The sequence below is a fragment of the Scatophagus argus genome, chromosome 1 (genome assembly GCF_020382885.2).
Source record: "Scatophagus argus isolate fScaArg1 chromosome 1, fScaArg1.pri, whole genome shotgun sequence".
NCBI lineage: Eukaryota > Metazoa > Chordata > Actinopteri > Scatophagidae > Scatophagus > Scatophagus argus.
The window spans coordinates 23,431,212-23,446,923 of NC_058493.1; the positions used below are offsets into that span (position 1 = coordinate 23,431,212).

The 15,712-nt window shown below is 39.7% G+C and overlaps 2 protein-coding genes across 6 annotated transcripts in view; both read left to right on the forward strand.

Annotated features, from left to right (window-relative positions):
- The first annotated feature begins 1,104 nt into the window (after positions 1–1,104).
- Positions 1,105–10,176, forward strand: LOC124061485 (mortality factor 4-like protein 1). 3 transcript variants are annotated; one of them, XM_046393347.1, is made up of 12 exons: positions 1,105–1,306; positions 1,730–1,776; positions 1,893–1,960; positions 2,110–2,196; positions 2,319–2,399; positions 2,627–2,652; positions 3,483–3,571; positions 4,497–4,598; positions 4,768–4,856; positions 5,692–5,864; positions 7,717–7,801; positions 8,697–10,176. In XM_046393347.1, exons 1-12 carry the CDS (start codon positions 1,267–1,269, stop codon positions 8,779–8,781), a joined length of 972 nt encoding a protein of 323 aa, XP_046249303.1. In that variant the 5' UTR covers positions 1,105–1,266; the 3' UTR covers positions 8,782–10,176. The 3 variants fall into 3 exon arrangements, with proteins under 3 accessions (XP_046249303.1, XP_046249320.1, XP_046249311.1); XM_046393364.1 differs by lacking the exon at positions 1,105–1,306 and adding an exon at positions 1,324–1,629 and having other exon boundaries at positions 1,706–1,776; XM_046393355.1 differs by lacking the exon at positions 1,105–1,306 and adding an exon at positions 1,324–1,629.
- A 2,307-nt stretch (positions 10,177–12,483) lies between these two features.
- uacab (uveal autoantigen with coiled-coil domains and ankyrin repeats b) overlaps positions 12,484–15,712 on the forward strand; it is a 40,392-nt gene continuing 37,163 nt past the window's right edge. For all 3 annotated transcript variants that reach the window (XM_046393063.1, XM_046393072.1, XM_046393081.1), the window contains exon 1: positions 12,484–12,706. In XM_046393063.1, the coding sequence (XP_046249019.1) occupies position 12,706 (1 nt within the window). In that variant the 5' untranslated portion in view covers positions 12,484–12,705. The remainder of the gene's footprint in view (positions 12,707–15,712) is intronic.

The window sequence follows — 15,712 nt, forward strand, 5'->3', positions numbered from 1 at the left end:
GTTGTCGTTTTACAGCATCAGAGATTCTCAGGCAGCGTTTTTGAGATGTTGTCGGCTCCACGGACGTGAAGATGAGTTCGCGAGAGAAAACTGAGATCCTGATGAATGGTTGTTTGACAGAAGAATGTCATGATCAAATTCACATGACAATATGACAACTCAGAAGTTCATGAGAAATCTGTGACCCAACAAACATGGTCACAGGCCAGAAAAGGCTGAGAAACGCTGGTGTGGTGACGCCACAAAAATGTCATCTTTTTCAGTCTGCCCAGCCTCAACTGAGCTAACTCTACTAAAGACAAAAGATTACCGTGAATTTCACAAACCTTTAAAAACAGGTAATCATATGCTCACACACAACTTCATGTTGAAGCCACTTTTGTCTTTTTGTAAAACAGATCAAGTGTCATGATTCATGCATAGAAAGATTTCTTATGCCATGACGGGTCAAGCAGCAGGGTAGCAGCTCTGTGAGTGGAGGAAAAATAAAAGGGTAGTTAAAAGGTACATTATACAGGACAAGAGCATGATGTTGTCCACAGGTTGCACAACTTGATGAACACTGGATTGTTTTCCACAGTAAAACAATAACATGTTAGAATACACACGTCTCATTTAAAAACTTTCCCAGCAAAATTTTCCCAGCAAGAGTTTCTTTTTATTTTTAGGATTTAAATTTGGCAACACTGGTCTAGTGGCTGAGAGTAGGCCTACTATGTCTCAACATACTGCGATACCACGCAGCTTCATTGTCCAAGAAGTGGAAATTAGTGTTTGGCTCAAACTTTGAAGCGTAGAACATTAAGACAAATAAGAGGAACATTAGAAACTACATCATGGGCTGCTCTCCATTGGTCTGGGAAAGCAAAAGTAACATAAAATACATAAACATAAAATAAATAAAGTGAGAAAATTCTAATAAAAAACTACGATACAATTTCATGTTTGTACTGGGAAAAAACAGATTTAAAAAAATATATATGTGCTTTTTCACTGAAGACAGTAATGTAAATTATGCTAGAAATACTACCAAACTTGGCATGAACAAACACATTTTTTTACGAGTTTTACAGGAGAGTACCTGAACGCACCACAGCCCTCAGTCTTCACGGTAGTCACGTGACGCAGCAGCAGGCAGGCAGGCAGGCCATTCTCGCCTTCTCCTTTGCTCAGGCTCAAATGTCGGAGGTGTCTGTGTCTGGAAGAAATGGACATTGGCAATGCACGAATTTGATCATTCAGAGATCCGATCAGCTGAGTCTGTGAATGGCGCCAAAACAGGACCCTAAACCTAAATTTCAAGAAGGTCGGTGCAGAAAAATCACCCGGGATGAACCGCGGTTAACGTCTGGAAGGGGGCGGGTTTGTTGTGGTTGAAGCTGCTGCTCTAGCTTGACAATAGTGGTCTCCAGGGAGGGAGACAGAGCTACCGAGCCATTATTACTGTCCATATGTGTGGAGGATTAATGCAAAACGTAGCCCAAATTTACGTACATTGAAGTTTATGTCTTTAAATAAAGCCAAAGACGTAAAACTGACGTTAACGTTAGGCTAACGGTTAGCTAGCTTGTTTGTTGTGCTACTCGTTATTCCTCATTCATTGGACAGTCATTGACGCGCCGAAACTATGTTAGTCCAAATTATAGAAGCTCAGAATTGAACAGGTCATAACACTGAAATATATTGTGGTCGTTTTGTGTCTCAGGGTGTTTGGTTTCTCTCCCCGCAGGTGAAAGAGTCCTGTGCTTTCATGGGCCATTGCTCTATGAGGCGAAGGTTTGTTTCAGCGCCAACCTTACACTGTTTGTGTGTTATCGGTTGATTATTAACAGCAACACGAATGTTAGCCGACTTACGACTTACGCAGATGTGTGTATTTTCTTGCTTTGCAGTGCGTAAAGATCAACATAAAGGATAAGCAGATTAAATACTTCATTCATTACAGCGGATGGAACAAAAAGTGAGAAGTTTGATTTCCATGTCGTTTGATTTCCTGTTTGCGTTACTCTATAAATGATTGTCTTAGATCTCCTGAGGTGTGTGTGAGAAACTTTACTGAGGACCTTTCTTCTCATGGTTATTGACATTGTCATGCTGTTTCTTTTGCAGCTGGGATGAATGGGTTCCTGAAAGCAGAGTTCTCAAATATGTGGACAGCAACCTTGCGAAACAAAAAGAGCTTCAAAAGGCCAATCAGTAAGTTTCCACTTTGTCAATGACCCTGGGTTTATTATTAACTGCTTTATAAGTTGAAACGTGATGTTCTTGATAGTATAATATGTAAACAAATGATCCTCAACATTTTATTTCCACCCCAGGGACCATTATGTTGAGGGAAAGATGAGGGGTTTAGCACCAAGCAAGAAGATTGCTGCTGTGCAGCAGAAAAATGTTGATCTGTAAGTGTCCACTCTTTTCCCACCTTTTATAGTTCAATATTGACACTATTTGCTGAATGGAACAAATATTATTATAATAAATAATATCACAATAGATAATATTATAATGAACATATGCATGTATGTACTGAATGTAGTCGCTGCACAGGAAACCACACAGGGTACACATGTAATATCATGTTGTCACTGCAGAGTGTCGCTTATATATTTCCTGTTTTCCATCCTAGGAAAGTGAAAAAGTCAAAACAGAAGAGTAAGTGAAATGTTTCTACATTTCTTTACATGGCTCGACTCCCCCCCCAATGCTGAAACGCATGCCCACTACCCCAAACTTTTCATCAGTTGTTTGCAGTGATAAGGGAAGCATCTTATAATAAGGATCCAAATTGAATGTTAGTGAAATAATGGTCAGCATGGCAGCATCATCATCATATTTTTCTCCTGGTCATCGACGCCTCCTCTGCAGGGGCTTGGAGGTCTTTCAGAACCACCGTGTTAACCAGCTTTTACTCAAGTGCATTTTCTTCAAACAACATTTAACATTTAAGTGCTACATTAAAATGTTCTTGGACCATTTTAGTGAGCTACTAAACATTAAAGAAAAGGCAAAGATGTCCTTTTTTTTTTTTACTGTTATATGGTGTTATCAGGTAAAGCATTTATAAATTAGTCACTTTTAAGTGTCTTACATTACATGTATTTTCAGACTAACCAGATTAACCTTTCGTATTTAACCTTTTATCAAACATGTAGTCCACGGTGTAACACGAAGTCCCACTGAGCCTGTGAAGATCACCAGCGATAAAAGATGTGAAGAGCTCCTAGTGGTGGATAAAACTGACTGAAGTGTTGCTTTATTTTTACCTTCCCTTTCTTTTGCACGTCAGAAAAACATTACAGACTACACAATGAGTTGTTTACCTGCTCATCCGTTATGCCTGAGAGCACTGTCCTCTTTAGGAAACTTGGATCTTATACAGTATAAAAAGATGCTTTGACTTTAACAGCACGCCAGGATTTTTATTAAAAATGCTTACCTTCGTTTCTATGTAATTTTGAAGCTGTAATGGATGTCTTGTTTAGCCCCAGGCCCGGGTGAAGGTACCAGCAGCGGAGAAACGCCCCAGGGACCCAGGAAGAAGAGGGCTCGGGTTGATCCAACTGTGGAGAGTGTGTGTATCAGTACTAACTGGCAACCCCCATGGATACACATGAAAGCATAATTACTACATTACACAGCTTAAACAGATTATAGCACAGCATTTATTATGTAGGATGTTGGGAAGAAGTTTGTTTTAAGGTGCCATTTTGAGCTCTTGGCTTCTGTACAGTCACAGACTGAGAAAAGATCTTTGACATGCTTTTTAAAACCCAGTCCCAGTTCTTACTGATTTCATCTGGTTCAAAGTGTTGTTTGAAGAAGAAGGTCATTCAAGCACGAATGTGACAGCTTGACCCCGTGGGCCACAGTAGATGATTGCTGGGACTCTTTTGTGTGCCCAGCAGTGAGAAAAATTGTTTTGTTTGCCTCAGAAAGCAAAAAAACAAAAGAAAATTTGATGTAATTGTGAACTGTACACAAGCAAAATTGTGTCAACACAAGATAATAGCACTTATGTCATCAAAAACCCGAGTATCTGAGGGTGGAGGCTGCTTGCAAATGCTTTATATTCAACGTAACCTGGAGTTTCATCTACCAAAACAATCGTGGGTGAAAAATCTTTGATTATTCGAAATGAAACGTTCGCTCAACGTATTTGTTTGTCGTCTCCTGGCGTTGAAATGAGCAAGAATGAAATAATCATGATCAAAACACAATCAAGATTAATATGAACTGCTGATAACAACACAGCACGGTGACATTATACACTGATTACTGTGGGTTTAAAGGACTTGTGTAGATTTTATTTTGCAGTTGCATTTGTAGTAACAATTTACATTTGATAATTAAGTTAAATGAAGTTGGGAAATTTTTGGTTTAAGTACCTTAGAAGTTCTTGAAAAGTGCTTGAATGTATGAACCCTGCTTTATTGAGGCGAAAGGGGAGGCTTTGCTGCTCAAAGCGAGAAGCTCAACATGTTTGTGTCTGTGTCCAGGAGGAGATGTTCACCAACCGCGTGGAGGTGAAGGTAAAGATCCCCGAGGAGCTGAAACCCTGGCTGGTGGACGACTGGGACCTCATCACCCGACAGAAACAGGTGAAAACAACAAAACACACACACACACACAGTCACCATCACGAGTTCCTGTGCTTGCTGTAGATTTGTGATGTCCTGTGGAGGTCAGAAAATCAGCTCTGCAGCGAAGAAAATGCCAACATGTTAAAAATTTATACGATCTTGTTTTTTCTTTTGCTTTCTGTCACAGTTATTCCATCTGCCCGCTAAGAGGAATGTAGAGACTGTCTTGGAGGACTATGCAAACTACAAGAAATCAAAAGGAAACTCGGACAATAAGTAAGAACAATCATCTCAGCATCCTTCAAGTTCTGTGAGAAGTAGAGAAACGTTGGTATCCGGTGACAATCTGTCCACCTCATTGTATCACCACTCACATTCATGTGTGCATCCACAGCTTAACTTCTCTGTATGGAATGAATTACAGGCAGTGTCGAGACAATCTTGCAAAATTTTCCCCAGCATGGTGCCGTTTATGTGCCGCCTCCTCAGCCAACTATTTAAATGACTGTAACAAATGTATTTTCCGCTTTTTTATTCCACCTCCAGCCACTCATCTGTGCTGCTGGCCACATTTTTGCATATGTTTTTTGTCTTCTTGACTGCTATATTATATATAGTATATATTCATTTCAGTAGATTATAACAGTCAACTTGCTAAGATTAGATATTTGCTTCAAATGCAAAAGCATGCAACGACAAGTGTACCCAATTTAATGTTGTGTGTTGTAGGGTAACGCAGTCAAAAAAACACAGACATATTTGGAAATATTCACTGGACTGGTGCGTTTGTGTGCTTTCTGATAGATCAGATAAAAAGTAAAAATGTCTCCTAATTTAGCAGGGGAAATTTGTTACATTATTGATTGCCTATTGTTTTTCTTCTGAGTAAAGGGGAAGGCACCAGACAGCTGACTTTGAATTGATTGAAACACACAGCACAGCACAGCACGAACCAGACTTTGATGTAAATGAACCCAACCATGTTAGCTTTCATAGATTTTCTACATTTTAAAATCTGCGCAGTTTATGGTCCTTTACAGCTGATGTTGCTGAGGTCTCCATGGAAGCTCTCTCCAGAGAAATACGTCACTTTCCTCTGTTCCCACCACAGGGAGTACGCAGTAAACGAAGTGGTGGCCGGGATTCGAGAGTACTTCAACGTCATGCTGGGCACCCAGCTGCTTTACAAGTTCGAGAGGCCGCAGTATGCTGAGATCCTGGCTGAGCACCCGGACATGCCGATGTCTCAGGTGTACGGAGCTCCACACTTGCTGCGCTTATTTGGTAGGCACTGTGGACAGCCTCAAACACACAGACGCATGTAGACATTAAACAGGCCCTCAGGCGATCAGCATGCATGCAGCTCACACACGCAGACACCAAACCATCACTGAGTGACCGGATGGGGGATTTTAACATTGTACAGAAACTGAAGTGATTTTCTGTACATTATAAGTGCATTCATTCTGAGAAAATTGCTCTCATACAGGTATAATGGCTGTAGGACTAAACTGACTGTTGCAGTATTTTTTAGTTCCCTTGTCTTTGAAATGTAAAATGCTCTCAACAGAAGCTTGAACACTGTGAACACAAAGAGAGGCATTGCTGTTCCCAACCACTCATTAAACTCATCATCCAGTTTTGGTTACATGACGTGGCGAAGTGTAACTTGTGTCTAGAGGCTTAATCGCTTCAGGTTCTCCTTTCACTTGTGAAATTACGCAAGACTGTCTTTGGTATTTCCAGTGCTGGTTTAGCTTAATTTGTCCAAGATTCATTTGACTCCGGGAGCAGCAGATTATTAGACCAAACTATCATACCATCATCGTTGTGTGCTGTGAGAGATCACATGCACCACAGTTCAAAATAATGTACACCAACTACTAAGACAAAGTTGTAGTAAGCAGCTTAAATAATGCATGTGCACAGCTCTTTACTGAGTAGCAGCAAGATTCCTTTTAATTGTTGTTGAGTTCATTTAAAACTAATCTGCAGTTTTTAATATTTTGATATATTTTAATATCATGCTGTAACCTCTTTGCTGAGTTCCTCTACATGCATGTGCACAAGTCAGCGAACAGCAGAGCAGAGAAGCTGCATTGGTGGCAGTGAACCAGCTGAAGGTGAAGATAACTTGATGATAAGATTATTTGTGTTGAAAAAGCAGCCGCTGGTTACTTTATCAGTACACTCGTCCAGCAAGCACAAACATGTAAATATGCATAAAAGCGATATTTCAGTCTGCTCTGTCTGCACTCTCTTATCCACCACCACCACACGAGCACAGCGCCACCAGCTCAGCTAAGAGCAAAGTGTCACGAACAAGCTAAAAAGAAAGCTGTCTGTATGTCGAAATGTTTGCCACATGTCTTAGCTGCTGGCTGAGACAAACCAGCGCCTGCAGGGAGTGAATCACATCAGCAGAGGGAGGAAGACTCTGGGACGGGATGAATAACTGATAGTGACCCGTGTCCGTGCTCTGTCATTCTTTCTAAACTTCTCTCGGTGTTGTGATGTCAGGATTATTGTCTATTCCATTGACATTTTAGATGTTAACAGTGAGATATTATTGCATTTAGTTATTTTTGCTGCTCTAGAAACATTTTGTGACACCTGTGCTTGTATTTGGCACATGCAGAAATGGAAATGAAGACTGCTCAATGACATTATTTATAAGATATTAAGAGTTCATCATTTTCAACGAGTACCTCGATTTGTCAGCTATTCAATTTACTGGACTGGCCAAGAAGCAGTCATTACCCTTTTGCTATTTTGAATTTCCAGAAAATTTATTACATAATGAAACACATCGCTACTGCAGTATGAAATTGCAGATCACAAAATATTTAATCCATATTACCCCTCTTAAACTGTGAGGTTTTTAAGTCCAAAACCATCTGTAACCCTAAAACATCACATTTACAGAGTTTTATCAGGTTACCTCGGGTCTTTGACAGTCCTGTAAAAACTTCCCTACAGATTTACATGGAAGTAATTTCTGTTTCCGGGTAATTGCCCTCAGAAACTTTCCTCTTCTGAAACGTTTTTACGGTATTTAAATGAAATCAGTCCTGAATCTGCTGCGGCCTGCTGTCTCCTTGTATTCTTCCTCACACATACGTTGTCCTCCTGACAGTTCGTATTGGAGCCATGCTGGCTTACACTCCACTGGATGAGAAGAGTCTGGCTTTGCTGCTAAGTTACCTCCAAGATTTCCTCAAGTAAGGTTTAACTCCCACCACACCACCAGAGACCCCATGTCTTCGCTGGCAGATGTCATGTTACATCCACATTCATATTAGTGCAGTCAGGCTTGTTTCAGATCCTCAAAACATAAGCCATGGAATCGATTTTCTGCTCTGAAAAATATTCCTGCTGAGACTGACTGTACATTTGTTTTGGCAGACAGAGCCAACGTTTGGGTACTTTGGGTAGAATTCATAGTTAAGGCAGTTTCACAGATGACTCATGTGTGCCGTTTGAGTCATTTTGATAAGTGATGGAAAATCTAAATGGGAACGAACACGGAGCCTGACTGTGTTCCTGTCCACATAGCATTGTGCACATACTGTCCTTTTACTGAACAAAGTGAATGTGATTCTCAAGAAGCTGAATGGTGAGATACTCTGCAAAGGTGCAGAAGAAGAAATAGCAAAAAGTACTCGAAGTATCCAGGGTCAAAGTGAAAGGGCTATAGAAGGTATAGTATAAAAACCACTTATTGAGCTCTGAATTAACTGAGTTTGTTTGTCAGGTTTGAAAAGCTGTGACTAATCATGGCACAGTTAAATAGCTGTATTGATTGAACAAAGCACCTGTAGTGCCCGTCTGCTGTTTAATTTCTTTACGTGTATATAGTTTCATTGAGTCAGACCTCATAAGCAAGCTGTCACACTTTCTCAATAAAACACGTCATTACTTATACAACCTATAGGATATGTAATATCACCTAATAACACCTAATATGTAAGCCCTGTGTTGCAGTTCTATGAGAAGACCTTTTAAATTAAAGTACCATGCTTCAGAGGGTCTAACTGCTCAGTGTCACAACTTACCTTTATGCATGCAAACCCGCTCCACCGTTATAGTGCAATTACAGCTCTGCGTTTTCTTCAGGTACCTGGTGAAGAATTCATCCACCCTCTTCAGTGCCACTGACTACGAGGTCGCACCCCCAGAGTACCACCGCAAGGCTGTGTGAGAGCTCCGAGCACACGAGGCTCCTACTGAGGCACGCTGTCCCCCGTCTCCCAGACCGCATGTAAAATAACCATTACTGCCCTTTTGGGTGAAGGCTTCGGTGAAATTTTTCACTTGAACTGATTCACTCCCTCCACTAAGGTCTCAGGAGCTTGTCGCAGTTAGGAAGAAAACAGGCTGAATCTCTCTCTGTTGGTTCTTCTTTGAAACGGTACGAAACAAAACAAAACAAAACAAAAAAAAAATTTTCCGTTGACACGTTACTGTTTCCACTCGCAGCTCGTTGGTGTTTTTGTGCGTTCCACCTGATAGATTTGTTACTGTTGCATGAGTGTATTTATTAGTCCTCCTTCTGCCACTTGAGGTGCAGTTAAATGCTGGACCACATAGTCAGCACTCAGCAGTTAATGTTTTTGTATCTGTATCTTGTGTATTTGTATCAGTTTGTAAAAAACAAAAACAAAACACGTTTCTACCCAATCCCTATATTGTTTACTGTGTCTTCTTGTTAATATCTTGTAAATGATTTGTGGTCCTCTTTATTCTTTCAATATGCATTTCGCATTGTGTCACACACTGATGAAATGAGCTGAAAAAACATGGAGGAAAGGAAGGCTCACAGTGGCATCAAAGCACAACATCTTGCATCAGTCTTACATTATGGAATATTCTTTAATATTCATCCAACAAGACAGCAAGGAAAAGAAATCCATCTTTCATGGATTGAGTTCATGAAAAATCGAATACTTATCAATATTCATGAATGTGAAGAATCCAAAATGCTCACAGCTGTACATTTTTATTGATAAGAGCAAAAATAATTAGGACAGAGTTGGGATTTTAAAATATCATTTTTAAAAATTTAATGGCCAAGACAAACATCAGAATCAACGCCAGCTGGCAGACTACAAAATACAACAATTATCAATAAATTATAAAAAAGAAAAAGCATTCAGCAACAGAAATCTAATTCCTGACATATAGATGATTAAACATCTCTGAGGAACACCAGTGTCTTGAAGTAATTCTTTTAGTCGACTCCAGCCTGAGGAAGTACCTCGTTACATAGAAGCTTTCTTATGCAGGTCAGTCTAACTGTGGACTTTAATGAGAAAACGTCCTTGGAAGCAAATCAAAAGCTATCTTTTGGTATGACATTCAAAAATACGGAATATAGAGATTACGGCTGGTTGTTTTATTAATATTTAAAGTGTCCCTTTGAGAATGTTGTATTATAAAATCACATTATTGTTTTACTACTGCTGGTTTCATGTGTAAGTTGCAGCTGGTCGAGGTCCTGCTAATTTTAACGACTGTTTGTGCTATTTTTTTTAAAAATGATCACGTGTTTTGTATGTAAATTTGTAATCTGAATAAAAGAGTGGAGTAAAAAACAGCATTTCCATCTATAATGTAGTAAAGTGTACACAGACAGTGACATGTAAGTGCAAGCACCTTAAAATTGTATATAAGTACAATGGACTACTGGTTACTACCACTAGGGGCGCTAAAGCTACTTGTAGTGGTCACATTGTTACATTACATTACACTTCATTTAGCAGACGCTTTTATCCAAAGTGACCTACAGAGTGAAGCCGAATATTAGTGATTATGTCTGTATTCTTATTGTTGCACTGCATACTGCAGATTATGTGGAATATCCATCCATCTATCTGTACGTAGCATTGTGAGTAACAATTTTTTAACTGTTGATAAATGTGAACCAGTCATTCTTGTGGTCGCCTGCTTCAGTTTTCTCACAGATTATGATTTATTCATTATGTTTATTAAACATAAGAGATTGTCTAATGTTTGTTCTAAGAAATAGAAAGCAGTGTTTATTCCATTCTTCAAATAGCCATCAACCTGAAATGTCATTATTTGATCAGCATCAGCTTTATTTGCCAAGTACGTGTGACCATACAAGGAATTTGACTCCGGATTTTTCTCTCTCCTGTGCACCATACAAAATACCAAATAATAATAATAATAATAAAAAATAAAGTATTTACAAGAAGAGAAAAAAAACAAGATATAAATATATGTACATGTAGTGCAAACAGTGCGATGGTTGATGCAATGGCAGGTGGATTACGGGGAGATCAGGGAGACAGCCTGGGGGAAGAAACTGTTTTTGTGTCTGGTAGTCTTGGCATACAGAGCTCTGTAACGCCTACCAGAGGGAAGCAGATCAAGCAGTTTGTGTGCAGGGTGTGAGGGGTCTGCAGCGATGCTTCCTGCCTGTTTTTTAACCCTGGACTGGTATAAGTCCTGACTGGAGGGCAGGTTGGCCCCGATGATTTTTCCTGCAGACCTGATTATCAGTTGTAGTCTGTTCCTGTCCTGTTTGGTGGCCGATCCAAACCGGACAGTGATCGAAGTGCAGCGAACAGACTGGACGATGGAGGTATAAAAGATGGTCAGCAGCTCCTGAGGCAGGTTGAACTTCTTCAGCTGTCGCAGAAAGTACAACCTCTGCTGGGCCTTTTTCCTGATGAGGTCTATGTGGGACTTCCACTTGAGATCCCGGGCGATTGTGGTTCCCAGGATGACCTGAGAATGAAGTCTTTCTTCAGAGCTGTTGACTTCCCAATATGGCAGGTTCTCCGCAGCTCAGCTTCGTACCTCAAGTGGGTCATAAGTGGTGACTGAGAGGGACTGTATTTGTTTGAGTCAGTATGTTAATTTTTTTAAATTATCATTATTATTTAGGAAGTTTCTACATATGATATGATATGAATTTAAATAAATAGGTTCAATCACTGGTGTTTATATGTAGATGCAACAGATAGGACTGTTTACACTTGATAATAAATACAGAACAGAAGGACAATTCATCTATTCTTTGGTTTTACTCAAGGTTTCAGACAGATTCAGTTCCACTTATATTAAAGTGTGTGCCCCTGATCATTTTTTTCCCAACAGGGCTGTCATAAACACTCACCAACATAAATATTTCAGCTTTATTTTAGAAGAGGATATGACTCCTCTCTTCTTATGCAGTGGTGATAAACAAAGTCTTTGTTAAGTGTTTGTTATTTTCATTTCTAACAACTACTCCTAATGCAACTGCTCGTCTCATTAGCCAGTGAAGACTTGGCCCTTGTGTGTGCAAACACAAAACAACTGTTGCTACTATCACTTGTCCAGAAGCAGGCGGTCAAAGTGATGCCAACTATATTTTCTTTTTCATCAAAGTGTTTATACGTTTTGTGTGAAACCATCAGATAAACCTACACGGTGGCATAAAATGTAGAAATGTTTGCCCCATCAACCCAGTAGATGAGTGTTGTTAGGTGTAAGGTCCATTACTACAGGGTTACAGCACAGTAAGCTAAGTGTTGCGTAACAAATAACAGACAGGTAACTCGGTAACAGACTGGATAGTTATTAAGGTAATCTTCATAGCAGGTGTTAATTTTAGATAGTAGGTAATTATGTAAACAGTTTCTGTTTACTGTAAATGGCAGATAATGGTAATTTCCTGCCTGGTTGCTCCGGGATTAATTACTATTTCAAGGTGTTTCATTCCTCAGGTAAACCTGACGTCATGCCAGGTTTTTCCTGCCCCGTCCCAGGATATCTCCAACTTCTCCCACCGACACTTTACCAGGAAGTCCCGCCCTCGAATGTTGCCCATTGGATCACAAGTAGACCGGGCGTTGCATATTTCAGTTTGATTGGCTCCGACGGTTGTCAATCAAAGCGCGTGCAGAGTTTACGGTTAGGCGTCAGGTGAAACTCGCTCTGTGAGGAAAAAGGGGGCAGATAAAACTTACTTCGTCTGAACTTTCTGGAAAGTTTTTTTTTCTTAATGCTATTCATGAACTTATTCGTCTGAGGAAACCTTTAACACCAGAAACCAACACGTTTACAAGATGAAAAGCCTCAAGTATCGATTGAAAAAGCACGAAGTAACCATCACAGTAAGTTTAAAGCTGTTGTTTTTTTCTGTATTAACTCAGTTTTGCTAATATTCCCCTCTCTTATCATTGTGTTGGTCGGCGATGCTAATGCTAGGCGTTGCGTGTTAGCACCGGGGGGTGGTTATTGTTTGTAACCCTGACCTCCTGCGCTTAACGACCACATTAACCTCGGTCATGTTCCCACGGCGGCGATGTGGTCGGAAATTTCACCGCCAGCAACTTTAAGCACCTGCAGCCCCGCGTCAGTGTTGGATGTGGCCTGGCACATTTTTTATTACCACGCATTTATACTTTTTTATGAGCTGTAGCAAATCCGCAGCAGCGTTGTTGTTATTCACAAAGCGGAGGATGGGTCTGCAAATCAGAGCTCTGAAGCGCCTGGTGTCCTGGTTGTTGTCTACGGGAACACCCTTAAAAATATGCTGGGTCTGCAGTAATTTGAGGTTCTGTTTGTGTTCAATCTACTTTATGATCACTTTTGAGGCTGTGGTTTGTGCTGCTGTTGACTTGTGTTGTGTCACACTGAGGGGTGTTTAAAATATTACCAATAAGGGTAGATTAAATGTTACCACAATTAACGGTTGGAGGGTTTTACCCGAAAAATGTGAAAACAGTAAAAACAATGCTATTTATAACACTATATATAAAAGATGTTCGGTTAACTAACATCTGTGACATAGAAATAATAAATCCTCACATTTGAGGAGCTGAAATCAAAGCACGTTTGGCAGTTGGGCTTGAAAAAACACCAAGAACAGTGGATCGATTATCAGATTACCAAAATACTTCTTTACTGATTTTCTTCCAGCTTCACAAAAAAAGAAAATCACCAAAAGTCGAGTCAACACTTGTATTTTAGCAAAAACTGAAAATCCTAACCTTCATGAAGCTTAGATTTATTGCAGGGCTGTTGCGTTAGGCTGCATTGGTTTTATCCTAATAAACTGGCATCTCAGTGTGTATTTATAACTGAAAAGAAATGCAGCAACCCTGGAACAAAATACAGAAGGCTTTCAAACAATATGACACGAAAACCTCCTGTTTTTACAGAAACTATCTCAAGCAGGCACCATGGCCTGGTGGCACCGTGGAGACACCATAAGTCCCTCTGGGAATGCTAAAGTTGATTTTTATTCTCAGGCTAAGTCTGCACATGTTACAGCCAAGAGTACTGAAGGAATATCACAGTATAGTGAAAAACTGCCGAATATCTGTCAAGTTTTTTCAGCAGCATTGAGTAACCCATCACAGATCATAATGTTGAATTAATTCCTCACAATCCAGCAGCAGCCTCTGAACCTCACTTAATAGACACTCATTACGATTCTGCACAGTTCAACATGCAGTGGGTGTTTGGTGCTGCGCTCTGTATTCAGCTCCCGGCAATTACCATGAGAAAGGCATGAAGCCAGAGGAGCTGTGTGTGGCAAACTATAGGGGCCTTTTTAAAGGGAGAAAAAAAGCCTTTCAGGAATGACATGGTATTGTATCTGCACTGATTGCTGTCTCAGCCTTGAGTCTGAAGCAGAGAAAATCATTTAAATTTGAAGCAAAAAAGCTTCTTTTTCTTCCAGATTTGTATTTATTTTTTATGACATTTGTTTTAAATGTATCTTAGGAAAAGCTTAAGGTAAGCTGTGTTGAGGAAACAGACGTGACATTTACGGTTCCCATAGCATTCCTGTATGCAGGCGGATACCAAAGGAAAAAAACCGACAGAAGGCATAACCTTTACACCATCATTATGTCTGAATGTCTGCTGTTGAATGTTTTAAAGACATTACTGCACCTTTGTTCTAATTCGATTGTTGCCAAAGATAACAGATATATTATTGCATACCTGCTCGTCAGGTCCTTTGAAGTAAATGAATAAATAAATCATATCAGTCAACACCCATTAGACTGACATTAGTCTTACTGTAAATATTTTAGGGACATGCCTCCCTTGTTGGTGCACCGTGTCTGAGAGGTGAACTCGCTCACTCTTTCCTGGTGGGATGACTAATAATTAAGAAAAATACATCTGTGTTTTCTGAGTGAGGAGAGTGGAGGAGGAATTCAAAGGAAACTTCTCTTGAATTATGTGAACAAACAGCAACTCACCAGAGCAAACAACGCCGTTGCGTAAGCTGTATCCTCATCCACCCCTTGCGCAATGTAAATTTATTATCTTTGCCTTATCTCCTCAAGAAAGAATGTATAGATTTGCTTTGAAATGGAAGTTTATAGCTTGTTTGCTAAAATTTTGACATGATCTTTAAGTGATGACTTGACCTGATTTATTGGGTTCTGTGTTTATCCTCCAGTCAGATTTCCCCATCAAGTTTTGGAACAAACTTATATTAGTCAAGAGATGACAGACGACCAAATGATTTAATGTCGCTGGAAAACAAAACTGCAATCTTGCTGGCAAGGATACAAAATGCCAAGTTGTTCCCTCAGTACGAGCCGTAGATTAAAGGCAAGAAGAGGTCTGTAGTTTGGGCTCAGGGCTCGAGTTTCTGTGACTCTCTTGTGCAGAAGACTACTAAGAGTGTTTTATTACAAGGCTTTTCATGACCAGCACTCTCTTGTATAATTGTCCCGTGCTTCCAAATAAAAAGAAAACAAGAATCCATGATATATATGAGCTGACAAGGGCTGCAACTGATGATTGTTTTAATTAGCAATTAATCTGTCAATAATTTCCTCACGTAATCAATCCATTGTTCAGTGTTCAAAAGGTGATTCATAGGAAATCCTCACATTAGAGGAGCTGGAACCATTTTTCTCTCACAAAATGACTCACAACAAGCAATTGATAATCGGAATAGTATTTGATTAATTGTAATGCGATTAGTTGATTAAAAGTAACAAGAAGATTCTTTTTGTATTTTCGAAAATGTGCACACAAAGTTTTTAGTGTTTGCTGTATTCTAAGAAATTTTACCAATAAAATCCAATAATGTAATCATTCTTTTGCTGAAAATTAAATTAGCCTATGGCAAGCAGATCCTTATACATAAA